The sequence below is a fragment of the Opisthocomus hoazin genome, chromosome 6, assembly GCF_030867145.1.
Source record: "Opisthocomus hoazin isolate bOpiHoa1 chromosome 6, bOpiHoa1.hap1, whole genome shotgun sequence".
NCBI classification, from domain to species: domain Eukaryota; kingdom Metazoa; phylum Chordata; class Aves; order Opisthocomiformes; family Opisthocomidae; genus Opisthocomus; species Opisthocomus hoazin.
The window spans coordinates 31105362-31122356 of record NC_134419.1 but is presented as its reverse complement, the minus strand read 5'-3'; the positions used below and the strand labels follow the sequence as shown (position 1 = coordinate 31122356).

The 16995-nt window shown below is 49.7% G+C and overlaps 1 protein-coding gene across 8 annotated transcripts; it reads left to right on the top strand.

Annotated features, from left to right (window-relative positions):
* The first annotated feature begins 4456 nt into the window (after positions 1 to 4456).
* Positions 4457 to 16127, top strand: LOC104333736 (uncharacterized). Of its 8 annotated transcripts, XM_075422513.1 has the most exons (5): positions 4460 to 4564; positions 4869 to 4967; positions 7124 to 7197; positions 9673 to 9850; positions 14224 to 16127. In XM_075422513.1, the coding sequence occupies exon 5, from the start codon at positions 14336 to 14338 to the stop codon at positions 15500 to 15502; it is 1167 nt and encodes a 388-aa protein (XP_075278628.1). In that variant the 5' UTR covers positions 4460 to 4564; positions 4869 to 4967; positions 7124 to 7197; positions 9673 to 9850; positions 14224 to 14335; the 3' UTR covers positions 15503 to 16127. The 8 variants fall into 8 exon arrangements, with proteins under 8 accessions (XP_075278624.1, XP_075278628.1, XP_075278623.1 ...); XM_075422508.1 differs by lacking the exon at positions 9673 to 9850; XM_075422511.1 differs by lacking the exons at positions 4869 to 4967; positions 9673 to 9850 and adding an exon at positions 5022 to 5066 and having other exon boundaries at positions 4464 to 4564.
* Positions 16128 to 16995: the final 868 nt, after the last annotated feature.

Here is a 16995-nt window from a genome sequence, read left to right as displayed (position 1 = left end):
TCCACTGATGGAGCTGCGGCCCAATAATTCCTACGGCAAGATTTTGCACACACAGGAGAGAAGGGGAAGCAGGTGTTACTACAGTTTTTCTTTTTTTTTCCCTTTGCTTCTCTTAAGGGTAAGTCTCTGCTGTACAAGTTTCCCGACAGCTGAACGCGAGCAGACTGCCTGTCTTAGCTCCATTTGCCCCCTTCTGTGCAAACGCTTCAGTCACTTCCCTGCAAATTTAATGTTTTTCCAACTGCTGACACACTCGTCTTCCCAACTCTGCAATTACGAACCGGTGCGCTGATGTTTTCAGTAAAACGCTTTGTTTTAAAATGTGCAACGTCCAAATTTACCAGAAAAGAAAAAAAAAAGAGACAGCTCCTTCCTCAAATTCTCTCTGCGGCTAATTATAGAAATCTCAGCTCTCCAGCAGAAGCGTCAGTCAACAGAGGGTTCTGCTCTTTTTAAAGGCTGAAGCTTTGGAAAAATGCACCGAGGATGGTGCATACAGCTGGGAGACGTGGCAGGTACGTGCCGGAGGTGAACGCTGAGAGTTTGGTAATGCAAACAGATTTTGGGATCTGCCAGTCCCCTTCTTCCCCCAACACCTAGAACACTGCATTGTTGGTTGGTCTTCAATTTTAAATCATCTAGCAGTATGCTGTCAAGACACAGAAGCTGTTTTCATAGAATTGGCACCAGAAGCGGGCTTGTTTTTTTTTTTTTTTTTTTCCCCAGCTCAACAAATATTCTGGGTTTGCTCTGAAATTGTTCTGGGGGGAGTTCCTGGATTATACATCACGGTTGCTCCTGCAATGAAAGCACAGCTCCACTGTCAGAGTTTCAGCCTGATGATGTTTCTGGCTGTTGGGATGAAACCCCAGACTCTGTCCTCATTGCAAGGGAGGGTTACAATCTGCTTGCAAATTCATTCCAGCACTGATTTTTTTATTAGGGAATCTTATTTACATATACTGCATTGTCTTCTCGCACAAGAAAGCTGGAGGCTTTTTTTTTTTTCTTCTAATGCATTTTAGAGGTGATCTGAAATTTTCTAATGGCTCTCAGGTATGTATAATTCAGCCCGTTCCACACCTGTGTTTTCTGAAATAACGCTGGAAAATTATTTGGGCTCCCGCATTTTTTGGCCAGTCATTACTCTCCGTTTTCCCAGGCTGACCTATAAATGTCCATATGCTGCAGGATATTTGCAGTAGGTGTAGGCTCCTTTGGAGACGGTCTTGTGTGGGAGACAATATGACAGCTCATCTGCATAGCACAGGCATCATACCCCCGACTCGATTTAGCAGAGAGTCCTGGATCTGGAGGCTTCTCCCGGATAGCCTGGATATTCAGGGATATATACACACGCAGTGCACTCACGCTCTTTCGTGCAGTCGTTTCTCCGTTAGCCGTGGGCAGCTCGGCTGGTTTGAGAATAAATCACGGGGCGAAACAGGCATGCCGGACCCCAGTCTGGGGACGCGGCCTCTGCCGTTGGAGCTCCACGCTGTATCCAGACATCCCGCGTTGTTGAAAAATGTGTCTTGAAGCACAGCCGGAAGATTTTACTTGAAAAACTTTGCGTTGACCGTGTGTAACAGCAGTGGTGAAGGCAGTTTTGGGCTCCCCACTTCAAGAAAGATGGGGAACTACTGGAGAGAGCTCAGCGGAGGGCTACGAGGATGATGAGGGGACTGGAGCATCTCTCCTGCGAGGAAAAGCTGAGGGAGCAGGGCTTGTTCAGCCTGGAGAAGAGAAGGCTGAGAGGGGACCTCATAAATGCTTACAAATATCTGCAGGGTGGGTGTCAGGAGGATGGGGCCAGACTCTTTTCAGTGGTGCCCAGCGACAGGACAAGGGGCAACGGGCACAAACTGAAGCAGAGGAAGTTCCAGCTGAACATGAGGGAGAACTTCTTCCCTCTGAGGGTGACGGAGCCTTGGCACAGGCTGCCCAGGGAGGTTGTGGATTCTCCTTCTCTGGAGATATTCCAGACCCGCCTGGACAAGGTCCTGTACAGCCTGCTCTGGGTGACCCTGCTTCGGCAGGGGGGTTGGACTGGGTGACCCACAGAGGTCCCTTGCAACCCCTACCTTTCTGTGATTCTGTGTACTGATAAACTGGTGGAACTGGTGTCCCGGGAGAGCGTTCAGTCTTCCAGATGCCACGATTTTCGAGCAGGAACCACAGACCAGCTGTCCCTAGACTTGTTCAGCCTACGTCAGGCTCTCGAGGAGCTGGGATGAGGGTTGTCAGCATGAAGTTGGGATGAGGTACAGGAAAAGGAGCTCTGTCACACCGCGCCTCGCCATCCCTGACCCTGTCACAGTCTGTAATCGATGGCCTTGCTGGACTTGTCAAATGCGAGACGAAAGACAAACTCGGACTGAGTCGTCTCTCGACTGAGGTGTCAAGAGCCGAAGAGCTAACAAAGGGAGTAATTAATTGGTGCTTATCTTATCAGACGAAAGTAAGGGGGGATAGCCCATCACTGTAAACTCAGTGATCTGTGGGGCGCAGCGGAGGCTGCGCAGCCAGAGATTGCTTCGGATAATGCGCAGATGGCCCCTGGATGCGCATATCAGGATGCCTGCTCCATAGGCGTGTCACACTGCTGAGTCCTGCTGCTGAGGACACGACATTCCATGCCAAGAGCCAACCGACACACCACAATTGACTTAGTCCCACCTCGCAAAAAGATTTCCAAACATACAAAAATTGGCAGTTGATAACTCTCTTTGGGAGGAGGAGCCAAGCGAGAACTTCACCTGAAGGACGGGTCGATGGGCCTGAACCTCTCTTCCCCCCGCAAGAAGGGACGCCTTTTCGGTAAGAGTCATGCCTCTGACTTTGTCAGACGTATCCCCGGGAACACATTGTTAACTAAAGCGCTAAACCACTACTTTGAGCTCAGCTTTTGTAGACAGTGCATTTACCAATGGCAATCCCAAATCTGCGATACCTGTCGCTTGAGTAAATTACCTGTTGTTTCAACTTTGCGAAACCATTTCAGTGAAAGTCCTTGGAAGGGCTCTGAGAGGCAAGTTGAGTCTGAGAAGCGACTACACACTTAACCCGTAGACAGAAACCGTTGACCAAGTCTGGGACTAGGAGTAGATCCAGCCGCACCTGGACTCCTCTGTGAGAGAGAGAGTTTAGAACGCAAGGGGGTCTGCTCTGACCCTCGTGACTCAATGGGGAGGGCTTTCCTTTTGCCGCTTATCAGACTCCCCTTACCCCCCCTTTAACGTGACACAGTCGCACGTCAATGATTTCCACCCAACGGCTAGGGAATTTGTGGGCATTTAGGTGTTCATTTTAAAGACCTGCAGCAGGCAAACAGCCTTCCCATCTCCTGGGTGTGTTTCAGAGCAGGGTTGAGCAGATGGGCTCGAACATGTGCAGAGACGGGGTACTTTTATGTGTTTTGGAGTCCTTGATGCTCTGGCGAGGTGTTTTCCGCAGCCAAGGACCCTTCAGCACAGTCTGCTCCTCCTGCGAGCGCAGCAGTGCTGTCTCCGGTTGTGTTTCTTGGGGTCTAGCAAGACCCTGGTGAGCAGAGGCTGCTCTCTGGCTTCCTCAGCCCCACGGCGGGCCGCGGCCAGGGCTGCCCGAGGAGGGGGGACATGACGGCGTGAGGGGCTGTGACGGCAGGCTGATCCCGTCAGGCGTACTGGGGGAGCAGTGGGCGTGCTGGTGGTGTTTGCCATCAGGTTTTTCTGGGCCTGGCTGTGTCAGGCCTGCTGGAGGGGTGACAAGGGCTGGTGTCCGAGTGACAGTCCCACTGGGGGGGGGGTTGTGTCAGCCTTGTGGGAGGGTGATGCGTCAGGGGGCAGGAGGGGTCTCGGCGTGGTTGTGACGCTGGGGGGTGGAGCAGGGGTTGGTCCCTGGCTGTGTCAGTCGGGGCGGTCCCTGGCGGTGTCAGTCACACTGGGGGTGTGACAGGGGCGGTCCCAGCTGCTGTCAGTCACACTGGGGGTGTCACATGTGCTGGTGTCCAGATGTCAGTCACACTGGGGGTGTCACAGGCACTGGTATCCAGATGTCAGTCGCACTGGGGGTGTGATGGGGGCTGGTGTCTCGCTGTACCAGTCAAACTGGGGTAACAACAGGGGCTGGTGGCTGGGCGTCCCTCACGCTGGGGGAGTGACAGGGGCTGGTCCGCGACCATGTCTTTCCTGCTGGGAGACTGGGGGGGGCCGGGCTCTGACTGCGTCAGTGTCACCGGAGGTGTGACGGGGCGGTCCCTGGCGGTGTCAGTCACACTGGGGGTGTGACAGGGGCGGTCCCTGGCGGTGTCAGCCACACTGGGGGTGTGACCGTCGCACTGGGGGGTGTGACGGGGGCCGGTCTCGGGGCGTCAGTCCCATGAGGGTGCGACAGGGCCTGACCGCGGCCGCCGATTGGTGGAGGGAGCTGTTCGTCAGTTCTGGGCGGGGCCACGGTGGCGTCATCAGCGCGGGCGGTTCACGTCGTCCCTCCCTGCGGAGGGGGCCGGCCCAAGATGGCGGCCGGGCCGGGCGGTGAGGTGCCGGGGGGCAGCGCACGGCCCGGCCCGGCCCCGCCGCCCACGGTGAGGGAATGCGGGCGGCCGGGGCTGCTGGGGGGAGGGGCGGGCCGGGCCGGGCCGGGGGCAGTGGGAGCTTCCCGCCCGTTGCCCCGGGAGAAGCGGAGGGCGCGGGGGGACAGGCCCTGGGGGACGGGCCCTGGGCGAGAGGGCTGGGCGAGTCCCCTCGCGGGTTGTGGGGTGGCTGGGTGAAGTGCCGTGTTTCCGTCAGAGCTGCTCGCTCCGCTTCCTCTTTAATAAGAAAAAGAGCTCGCGGAGAGGGTGTGCTTTCCTGGGGCACCACTAAAACCAGCCCACGTGGCTTCCCCAGGTACTCCTCTACACATCCATTGTGCTGAGTCGTTATCTGAGTAGGTTATCACGTGCTTTTCGGAGAGTTACGGTGACAACGAGCAAGTTCGGATCACGGGTATTGAGATAACTGTTCACCATTTACAGATTTTTCTTTTGATTCTTTAACAAGCTCGTGCATGCGTCTTGTGGGTTTTCCAAACCAAGCGGGTGTAAGGTACGTGTGCGTGTAACAGATACGTCTTTAAAGCCACCGCCTGCCGCTGCAGAAAGCCGTAGGGTACAGATATTCTTGCGTACGCACCTTCTGTCCCGCACCGGAAGGCTCAGGTTGTTGGTTTGCAGGCTCCTTTCCAGTCTTGCATGGCCAGCGCTCGAATTGAGCTGTCGGAGTTGGGCTGGGGACGTTTGCAAAATCAGACAGTGGTTTTGCATAGAAATTTGCTGGCAGTCTGGCCCAGTATGTGTAAAGGAAAATACAAGTTTGGGAAACTGAAGCATGCCAGAAAGTTATTACTTGACTAGCCTAGCCTGCTTTTTGCAGTCCTTGCTTGGTTTCTTCCTGTTAATTATCCCATATTCTTTACAGCTTGGCTCTAGATTTGTAACTCTATCTGACTTTTGCTGTAGTCAGGACTTCCTTTCTCAATGTGTTCGTTTCTTCTGAATGCCTTGTTTATGAGGTGCCAGTTGACTGGGACCCAAAGACCTAGAAGGTCCTGGCAAGCTTCACAGAAAAAAGTGTGTTATCATACCAGGCCGGAGCTGGCTAGAGAGAGTGGATTCCTTGCTCGAGGTGATTTGGGAGACGACAGCATCAGAGATCCTGAACCTTTTTTTATTCCCACTCCCCTTTTTTTATTCCCACCCCATTCTAGGAGGGTGCTGCTAGAATGTTGGCTGCTTGCTCTCACTGTCTGTGGCTGTAGCACGGTGTGTGTGGTGTAATCGGCTTTGGTAGGAGAGCACTTGCTGTGCTGTGATGGTGTTCTTGCAAAGTGCATTATCTCTAACAGTAAGCAGCTCTTGTTAGTCTTTTGGCAGTGTGCAGTGTGCTCAAGGGAGCCCAGCTTTCCCCCGGGGAGTTAAAAGTTCCAGTTTCAGCCAAGTATCAGTGAAGTCTCTCTGAATTCAGCTGCTACTTAGAAGAAAACTTGTTTGGATTTCTTTTTTGTCTGTTTGTTTTGTGTAGAGGAGTGTGAAGCTCTCAAGTGTTCATGGCAGTCCTAAAACAAAGCAGCCAGAGGCCGGGGGAGAAACCTGTGTGGCCAACAAGAATTCAAATTTGATGCGATGTGATTTTAAACCATTCATAAAATATATTAAGCTCCCATTGTGACAGCAAGCAAGTTTGTACTTTTTAACAAATTCAACAGAAACATGGGAGTGTAAAGTCTAATCCTTTAAAAAAGAATTTTAAAAATGACTCTAAAGCAGATCTAACTGACAAGTAGATTACAGATACTCATCTGGCTTGTTTTAGACTCTTCACATCTAAAACACATAAAAGTGAGGTAGCATAAATAAAAAGAAGGATTTGGGATCCATATATGTGTGTTGGAAATATAGATGTAGGACAGGTACAAAGCAGCAATGATATAATTTTAATAGGAATCATATATTGTAAAGAGGTAGGTGTTTCACTTATTTTTCTGCTGCCTTCTCCTTGAGTATTACAACTTATTTTTTGTGTGTGCTGGAATAACTCATCAAGGCTGATGGGAAAGGCTGAGAATGCAGAATTTAATGAAAGCGTGTGCTCATAAATACAACATATGAAATAGAACGCAGAGTACATTTCAAATACCTCAGTACTGGGAGGAAAAATTAATATGTGGAACTTGATAGAGCTAAGGTTATTTGCCTGAAGACCAACATGCATGAGAAGACCTCCGAATTTCATTTTTTTTTTTTTTCAGGTAAAAAGGGAAACAGTAGTAGAGTGGCCTGTTCTTCATTACTGAAAGCAAGAGGCTAGTTTTGGGACTGTGCTCATGAATTTTGTGTGTTGACACTTCTGTCAGTCTAAGTGTTGGGGTGTGCACGTGCTTGTTTTACTACCCTGCTGTAGAAGCCCTTTCTGTCTCATCTCAGACCAACAACAGAAGACGTGGTGCACTGAATAGAGTTGCCCTGGGTCCTCAATCTAACCCCATGAGACACCACTTGGAGTTTTCTGCGTTATGTATGACTAATAAAGTATTTTCAATTAAACTGGCATCTTGAACACTAGCTTTGCCTGGCAGATAATGAAATTCTTGTTTCTTTTCTAAGGAAGCTGAGATGAAAGAAGCCAATCATGAGAGGTCACGGGAATTTGTGCTGCCTGTCTCCACAATTAATAACAAGTAAGCACTATGTGATACCATAGGATGGGGGTGGACCTGGTTTCTGTTAGTGACAGATGTCATGCAGGTGAGGAACACTCAGGTGATTCCAGACAAATCTCAGAAAGGGTGGGCTGCAAAGCCAGCCTGCAGCCGGAGCTGGAGGAAGGTTACTTACCACCTTCTAGTCCTGGGTGCATCCTGTTAGATCTTCAGTCCCACAAGAAGCCCATGTAGAACTGCAGTGCAAAAAGGAGGAGACGTTTGAAACGTCCTACCAGAAGTGTAATTCAGCCAAGGGCACCGACTTTGACCTGCAGTGGGAAGATGAATCACAGAATCACAGAACAGTAGGGTTTGGAAGGGACCTCTGTGGGTCATCTAGTCCAGCCCTCCTGCCGAAGCAGGGTCACCTACAGTAGGCTGTAGAGGACCTTGTCCAGGCGGGTCTTGAAGATCTCCAGAGAAGGAGACTCCACAACCTCCCTGGGCAGCCTGTTCCAGTGCTCTGTCACCCTCAGAGGGAAGAAATTCTTCCTCACGTTCAGCTGGAACTTCCTCTACTTCAGTTTGTGCCCATTGCCTCTTGTCCTGTCACTGGGCACCACTGAAAAGAGCTTGGCCCCATCCTCCTGACACCCACCCTTCAGATATTTGTAAGTATATATTAGGTCCCCTCTCAGCCTTCTCTTCTCCAGGCTGAACAAGCCCAGCTCCCTCAGCCTTTCCTCATAGGAGAGATGCTCCAGTCCCCTCACCATCCTCGTAGCCCTCCGCTGGACTCTCTCCAGTAGCTCCTCATCTTTCTTGAACTGGGGAGCCCAGAACTGGTCACAGTACTCCAGATGAGGCCTCACCAGGGCAGTGTAGAGGGGAAGGAGAACCTCCCTCGACCTGCTGGCCACAATCCTCCTAATGCACCCCGGGATCCCATTGGCCTTCTTGGCAACCAGGGCACACTGCTGGCTCATGGTCACCCTGTCGTCCACCAGAACACCCAGGTCCCTCTCCGCAGAGCTGCTCTCCAGCAGGTCCACCCCAAGCCTGTACTGATGCATGGGGTTGTTCCTCCCCCAGGTGCAGCACCCTGTATTTGCCTTTGTTGGACCTCATCAGGTTCCTCTCTGCCCAACTTTCCAGCCTATCCAGGTCACGCTGAATGGCAGCACAGCCTTCTGGTGTATCTACCACACCTCCCAGTTTGGTGTCATCAGCAAACTTGCTGATGGTACATTCTAACTCTTCATCCAGGTCGTTGATGAAGAAGTTAAACAAGGCTGGGCCCAGTACTGACCCCTGGGGGACACCACTAGTTACCAGCCTCCAACTAGACTCGGCGCTGCTGATGACAACCCTCTGAGTTCTGCCATTCAGCCAGTTCTCAATCCATGAATGTTTACAATGCTTCTCCTCTGAATGCTCTGAGGAGCCTCAAGAAGGGATAAGTGAGAATGATGAAAGCATTGTTCTTATTGATGCTTTTGGGGAGCACCTGGAGCATCTGGAGATGCTTTGATCATTTCCTTCATTTTGATAATTGTATCAGGTTGAAGTCGAAATAGGTGTGCAGTTGTTGGATATGGTAAGGACTAGCTGGACTCAAGGCATCTACGCTTGTAAGACTGACATGTTAAATTAAAGCTTTTGTGTGCACATGTTCTCTAAGTTATGGTGGTTTTGTCTGTACTATCCCCACCCTCTGGTGCTGGTTTTGCAGAAGTGTCGCTGTTGGGCTGCGCAGCCCTCTTGGCCAGAATGACTTATCCATCCCTTCTCTCCATACATCCCCTCATGTTTTAGTGCATTCATTATAAAAAGCATGATTTGGGTTTTTAAAAGATGGCTGTTTGTCATCTGCAGTCCACACAAGCGTGCTTGGCTGGGGGGATATTGGTGCTGTACGTGCTTGTACATTACTGGAGTTTTCCTTACAAGTACTGATGAACAAGGGGAGGGTCACGTGCTTGTCTTCCATAAGGGATGTGGAAGGGGTATGTGATTCCATGCATCTTGGATCTAGGTGGAAGAAAGCCTTTACCCTGTCCAGCTACTGCATTGCAGTAAGAAACCTCCAAGCAATTTAAATTCAGAAAAATGATAACAAAAATAATGAAAATCTTCGGATGTTTTTTCCCTAGTTTGGGAGAGTTGGAATGACAGTTCTTTCTCTGCAAGGTTTGCCATACTAAGCTGCATGTGGGTTTCTCATGGATTCAATGACTGTCATTACAGGAATGCTGCTAATTTATTTTTTAACTGCCTAATGTGAAGAAACTGAACTGCTGCTTACTGTGCTCTCGGAAGCAGCTCGCTTTTCTGTGTGAAAGGAGTAGCTATGTTTCTTTTTCTCACCCTCAGCTCCCAGCAGAGTAGTTTCTGGTTTCATATTTATCTTTAGAGAGATCTGTGAGATCACAAAAATGTAGAACTTGGCGTATTCTTATATGCCATATTTGCATGCTAGTAATGTAAACTCTTGTTCATTTTTAATTTCAGTTCTGTATTTGCTGTTAACTGTAGAAGCCCGTTTCCGAAAGTGAGAGTTTTGTTAAGACGGCGAGATGGCTGTCCAATGTGCAGCAGAACTACAGCGTTGAAGGCAGGAGCAGTCTCCATGAGATTACACGGTGGTGTTGGAGACTAGTTTCTGCTGCAGGAAGAGCAGAACTTGTCGGTATGGTAACAGGGGGGCAAATGCAAGTGCTGAGGGGACTGGGTTAGGGACCATGGGTTGTAGGAGAACAGAAGCTGTGTGGAGGGTTCCCAGCAGTGCTCCTGAGGGATTGGACTTTGGATGGCTCCTACTGAACAGTTGTGTTAGTGATGGGAATGTAAAAATGGACATGTGGGAATGAAATGCGCTGATGTGGAGTATGGACAGGAGGGAGGGCTGCAGAGCCATGGGAGAATGAGAGGTCTTACAGAAATGACAGTAGAGAAATGGTGAAAATTTCTGTTCTGGATTTGTTTATCAGCTGTAAGGGATGGTGGAAAGGAGTGTGAGAAGGCCTATGGACCACGATTGTACTGCAACTTTGAAAAAGGCAAATGGGATCCCATGGTGCGTCAGGCAAAGGGCTTCCACTAGAAATAAGGAAATAATGCTGCCATGAAAGGCCCTGGTGAGAGTTTGCTGAAGGTACTGAGTGCCGTTCTGGGCACTCAGGGTTAATAAAATACTCATTCTAAGTGGGAGTGAGGCACGGAAGCAGGATATGTGAACAGAGCCTTCAATACAGGAGCAGAGCCCGTTTCCTCCGACAAAGCAAACCTTGAAAGCGAATCCAATCGGCACCAAACCCCTGTGGGAAGACAGACGGTTATTGCCATCAAGGAGGAAAAAGAAAAGCCAGCTGTGAATTGCTGCAGGCTGGAGATGGGGAGAAGGCCTTTCACCAAAGGGCCCAGCAGCTTGGTTCCGGGGTGCAGGAGGCAGTGGTGTGCTGCCGGGGGTGCTCAGCCCCGTGCAGGCGGTGAGGAACGGTTCCTGGTCTCGTGCAGGCGTTGGGGTGAAGTTGGGGGTGACTTGAGCCATTCTGTTCCAGGCAGCGACTGATGGAGAAGACTAACTCAGCTTGTTTTCTGTATCGGAGCAGAAGAAAGAAGCTCTCGAAGGCAGGGGGGTCCATGAGTGCTGGTCGCTCTTTAAACAACACTTCTTCCATGCACAGGAGCAATGCATCCCCCTGAGAAAGAAATTTAGCAAAGGAGGCAGGAGACCTGCATGGTTAAACAAGGAGCTTCTAGCGGAGATCAGGCAGAAGAGAAAGGTCCATGGAATGTGGAAAGAGGGACAGGCCACTTGGGAAGAGTACAGAAACGTGGTGAGAGCATGCAGGGATGCGACGAGGAAGGCCAAGGCTCACCTGGAATTGAAGCTGGCAAGGGATGTCAAAAACAACAAGAAGGCCTTCTTCAACTACATCAGCAGCAAAAGGAAGGCTAGGGACAACGTGGGGCCGCTGCTGAATGAGGCGGGTGTCCTGGTGACGGAGGATGCGGAGAAGGCAGAGCTACTGAATGCCTTCTTTGCTTCAGTCTTCAGTGCTAAGACTGGCCCTCAGGAATCCCAGGCCCCGGAGGTAAGAGAAGAAGCCTACAAAGAGGACGACTTTCCCTTGGTCGAGGAGGACTGTGTGAGGGATCGCTTAAGCAATCTGGACGTCCACAAATCCATGGGCCCCGATAGAATGCACCCACGAGTGCTGAGGGAGCTGGCGGATGTCATTGCTGAGCCACTCTCCATCATCTTTGAGAGGTCTTGGAGGACAGGAGAGGTGCCCGAGGACTGGAGAAAGGCCAATGTCACTCCAATCTTCAAAAAGGGCAAGAAGGGGGACCCAGGGAACTACAGGCCGGTCAGCCTCACCTCCATCCCGGGAAAGGTGATGGAGCAGCTTATCCTGGAGGCCATCATGAAGCAAGTGGAAGAAAAGAAGGTTATCAGGAGTAGTCAGCATGGATTCACCAAGGGGAAATCATGCCTGACCAATGTGATAGCTTTCTACGATGACATGACTGGCTGGGTAGACGAAGGGAGAGCCGTGGATGTTGTCTACCTTGACTTCAGCAAGGCTTTCGATACAGTCTCCCATGATATCCTCCTAGGGAAGCTGAGGAAGTGTGGGCTGGATGAGTGGTCGGTGAAGTGGATAGAGAACTGGCTGAATGGCAGAACTCAGAGGGTTGTCATCAGCGGCGCCGAGTCTAGTTGGAGGCTGGTGACAAGTGGTGTCCCCCAGGGATCAGTACTGGGCCCAGTCTTGTTTAACTTCTTCATCAACGACCTGGATGAAGAGTTAGAATGTACCCACAGCAGGTTTGCTGATGACACCAAACTGGGAGGTGTGGTAGATACACCAGAAGGCTGTGCTGCCATTCAGCGTGACCTGGATAGGCTGGAAAGCTGGGCAGAGAGGAACCTGATGAGGTTCAACAAGGGCAAGTGCAGGGTCCTGCACCTGGGGAGGAACAACCTCATGCACCAGTACAGGCTTGGGGTGGACCTGCTGGAGAGCAGCTCTGCGGAGAGGGACCTGGGTGTCCTGGTGGACGACAGGTTAACCATGAGCCAGCAGTGTGCCCTGGCTGCCAAGAAGGCCAATGGGATCCTGGGGTGCATCAAGAAGAGTGTGGCCAGCAGGACAAAGGAGGTTCTCCTTCCCCTCTACACTGCCCTGGTGAGGCCCCATCTGGAGTACTGTGTCCACTTCTGGGCTCCCCAGTTCAAGAAAGATGAAGAGCTACTGGAGAGAGTCCAGCGGAGGGCTACAAGGATGATGAGGGGACTGGAGCATCTCCCCTACGAGGAGAGGTTGAGGGAGCAGGGCTTGTTCAGCCTGAAGAAGAGAAGGCTGAGAGGGGACCTTATAAATGCCTACAAATATCTGAAGGGTGGGTGTCAGGAGGATGGGGCCAAGCTCTTTTCAGTGGTGCCCAGTGACAAGACAAGGGGCAATGGGCACAAACTGAGGCACAGGAAGTTCCATCTGAACCTGAGGAAGAACTTCTTCCCTCTGAGGGTGACGGATCACTGGAACAGGCTGCCCAGGGAGGTTGTGGAGTCTCCTTCTCTGGAGATCTTCAAGACCCGCCTGGACAAGGTCCTGTGCAGCCTGCTGTAGGTGACCCTGCTTTGGCAGGGGGGTTGGACTAGATGACCCACAGAGGTCCCTTCCAACCCCTACTAAAAAAAAAAAAAAAAAAAAAAAAAAGCGCAGCTTGTGTCTCGAATGAAGCTGGCCTTTCTGAGATGTGAATAAGACCTTTTGCTTAACGCACATTGCTATAGTGCCTTTATAACCGTTTAAACCTGTTGAAACTAGACAAGTTTGATATTGATGTGCATGTCTAAATACAGAAATATGTCTGGTTTTATGTATAGGTTTGTATAGATATTTGTGCTTGTATTCAGAGAAGTGTTAGCCAGATAAAAACAGTCAAAAGGAAGTGAAGAAACAGGGAGAGAAAAGATAATGTGGAAAAAGTGGCTGTGAGTGGGAAGGTGGGGGTCAGAGGAGCAGCGAAGGTATCTGTCAGGATGGGAAAAATGCACTTTCTGAGGTTTGGCTAGCAGGTCTAAAGCTGAAGGCAGGTATAAACCAGGTGAGTGAAAGCTCCCTGTGGAGCTGTCGTCAGCAGAGACTGCTGGGACAGATCTAGAAAACCCCATGCTAATCTACACTTTGCTGTGGCATAAAGGAAAGCGTCTTCTTCACAAGATAGTTTGTGACTCAGACCAGTATTTCTGACCAATTGCTATTGCTTGTATTTTCTGCTAGCAAGGTTGATCTGCAAAGGGACTTTACCCAGAGAATTTGAAGCTGTTCCAGTGGGCCAGCTCTGGGAGGTTACTAGCTGTGCTTTCAAGCCTGGGAGGATGATTAGTAAGCTTTCAGGGCAGCTGTTTCATGCCTTTCCTTGCGTATGTCTTCTTTGCATGGTGCTAGCACAGAGTAGTGGCACAGGGACCCCAAATATCCTCTAGACAGCAACGATAATGGGAGGCCAAAGGCGCTCCCCAGACCCCCCATCCATACGTTGCTTCTGGATTTGGCTGTTTGACTCATGCAGTTTCTGGGTCTCATTGCATTATCTAACTAGTTTCTGAAAGAAAACTCCTTATGACTGGTGCTTCTAGTTCATGTTTAGCAAGGTAAAAACAAGGATAAAGCCATGTATCCTTGGAAAAAGACCCGTGGTGGGGGCAGCTATGGTGTAGGACTTTGCCTAAAGTGTTTGCGCCCCAGAGTTCCGAAGATCTCTCATGTTTTGGTGAATTTAAAATGGAAGCTATTAATCAATTTATATTTTTTGTGAAGGCTGGATTATGATAGAGGATTTAACTTCATTAAACATAGTCTGTCTGTATTTTGTATGCTGAATGTGTATTTTCTACATATATCATAGCAGATGATTCTGTTTCTCCTACTGCATAACTAATAGTCTGTCCCATTCTTTTAATCAGGAAAAAGTCTTCACTGTGGTAACTTTATCTTAGGTTAATATCAGAAACATCACTGATAAAATGTGTGTTTTGTTTTCTAGGGAGGACTGTAAAGAGAGCTGAGAATGAGATGGACTTACCATGAAAGACCTGAAGCTGTTGGTATACAGATCGTCGATGAGGTGCAGATGAACACAGCGTACGCCTCGGAGGATGGATGTGAACGTGGACTGGGACTCTGAGAATAACGTTTGTGACACAGGTGAGGAGCATTCAAATTATTCCAGAAAGACCACTGAGCAGGTGGGCCGCACATCTAGCCTCCAGAAGGAGGTGGACATGAATTACTCGCAGACATGCAGTCCTCGTTGTAACTCTGCTGGACCATCAGGTAAGCAGGAGCTTCCTGCGGAGTTGCAGTGTGAAGATAAGGAAACCTGTGAGACCTACTGCCAGAAACGAGGTGAGAGTACAGCTGGGGTGTTTGTTCCCTCCAGTACTGACTTTGACCTGCAGTGTGAAGATAAAGGGTTAGAGCACTGTTCCTCTGAGCAGTCCAAGAAACCACGGAGAAGACTACGTGATGATAACAAAAATAACATTCTTGCTGATGTGTTTGATGAGGACCTGGAGCCCGCCTCGGGGGAAGCTTTGCCGTATCGGTGCAAGAAGTGTGGTTCCTCTTTCCAGGGCAGGAGCGAGCTGCAGGAACATAAGCGAACTCACCTTGTGGAAAACTCATACCGATGTCCTGTCTGTGCCAAAGAGTTCTTCCGTGCGGCAAATTTGCGAATGCATAAGCTCATTCATTCTAGTGACAGGCCACACAAATGTCCGGAGTGTGACAAGGGTTTCATTCGCACCGCTGATGTCTGGAGGCACCTACGCAATGTGCACAAGATCGAGCGCTCCATGGTGATCCTGGGAAACGGCATGGCTCGGAACCCGTGGTCGACAGTGCACCGTAACCAACACGCTGTTGAGTACACCGACCAGCCTAGTGCAGAAAACCAAAAGTCCGAGGAAGATGACTATAAACCTTACACCTGTCCAACATGCGGCAAAGGTTTCGATAAGCCCAACCTGCTTTCCAAACACAAGGTGGTCCACCGGCAAGACAAGCCCTACAAGTGTCAGGAGTGTGGCATGGCATTTGTCCAGCTGCTCAGGCTGAAGAGACACCAGCAGACTCATTCTGGGGAGCGCCCGTTCTACTGCGAGGAGTGCGGGGGGACGTTCACCCGGCTGGCATCGCTCCAGCGCCATCACCGCATCCATACTGGAGAGAAGCCCTACTCTTGCAGTTACTGTGGTCATTCCTTCACCGAGTCAGGTACCCTGCGGAGGCATGAGCGCACACACAAACTGGACAAACCGTAATCCTTAAGCTCGCTTGTGACTGTGGTCTCCTTGGTTGCTTCTTACCTGAACGAGGGCTGCTCGGTTGGGCTGGAGAAAGCACTCCACTGCATGTGCTTGGGCCAGTCCAGACCCGCTTCCCAGCGGTGGCTGACAGGGAGGTCTACGTCAGGGGGATCTCTGGAACTTGTACTGGTACAGGTTGCACTCAATGGCTTTAAACTGGCTTTGTATGAAAAAATAACCGAATTACTACTGAGTAATGAAATGTGAGACTTGAGAAGACTGAAATCACTCACATTGTGCTAGCACTGTCTCAATTCACTGAACTGACGATGCATCAGCGTGAACTTTTTGCAAGGATGCGTGGGCTGTGAGACTTTCCTCTGCAGTCTCGATCACTGGATAAATTGTCCCTGCCCTCTCGGGTGTGATGGCTTTCTGGCACTGGGTTTGGAGATCTCTTTGCTAAATCGGAACAGTCCAGAGTTGTCCCTCTATCCCTTCTCTCCTTGCATTCTGCTGAGTTTTTCTTTCCATTACTCTTTTTTTATTTGGAGGTGAAGTATCATGTTGGTTACTTAAAAAAAACAACCAAACAAACTATGAAACAGTTCCTTAATAAACTCAACAGTTATCAGCTGTATGTTGTAAATGTTTCTATCTAAGGGAGTACCAATCCCTTATGCACGTTTGTGTGATCAGTTGAATGCCTGCTAATAATGGAAAGAGAGTTGTGTTTTCGCTGTGATGGAGCATGTTCTTGGGGTGAGGGATTTCAGTACATTTGTGTCTCTGATAGAACCATGCACTCTAAATCTTTCCAGCTGAGTATTACAGTAGCAAATGTTTGAGAACACAAAATTCAAAGAGCGTGAGAGAGACCAAATTTAAGCCACCTTTGCTGCTTATTGCATAGGAGTCATCTTCATTTAAATGTTTTCAGACAAAGGGAAGTGTCTCATAACAAAACCGTGTTTTGTCTTCTGTGATATGTCTGAGTACTACCCAAAGTGTCTGCTAGGCTCTTCGCTTTGATTTAGATTCAGATGGTTAGTGAAGAAAAATTTCCTTGGAAACTAGCCCTGCAGACTCAGGTAGGTGCTGCCAAGTACCCCAAGGCTGTAACTTCCAAAGAGGTATGTAGTGCCTCAGTTATAGCAGCAGGGTTTTTAACTTTGAAACTTAATAATGACACTTAATGTACTGTTAACCACTGTGGTAGAGGCATCCGGTTTGTCCTTAAGTTGCAGCCCTATTTTCCTTTCTGTGTCGGAAAGCTTTGGTTCCTTTCCCCTGCCACCTGCCATAATTTCACTAATTTGTTTCTAATGCATTCTGCCTTTTCATCAGGAAGTTGTGCAGCAGAGTGAGAGTAAAGCTTCAGGGTAATGTACCTTTGCATTTACTATGAGGCTATTTAATGTAAAGCACAGATTGTGCCATTTGTTTGCATATTTCATAGAGTAAAACAAAAACCTGTTGCATTCTCCTGGATTTCTGTCCTCAGCAAC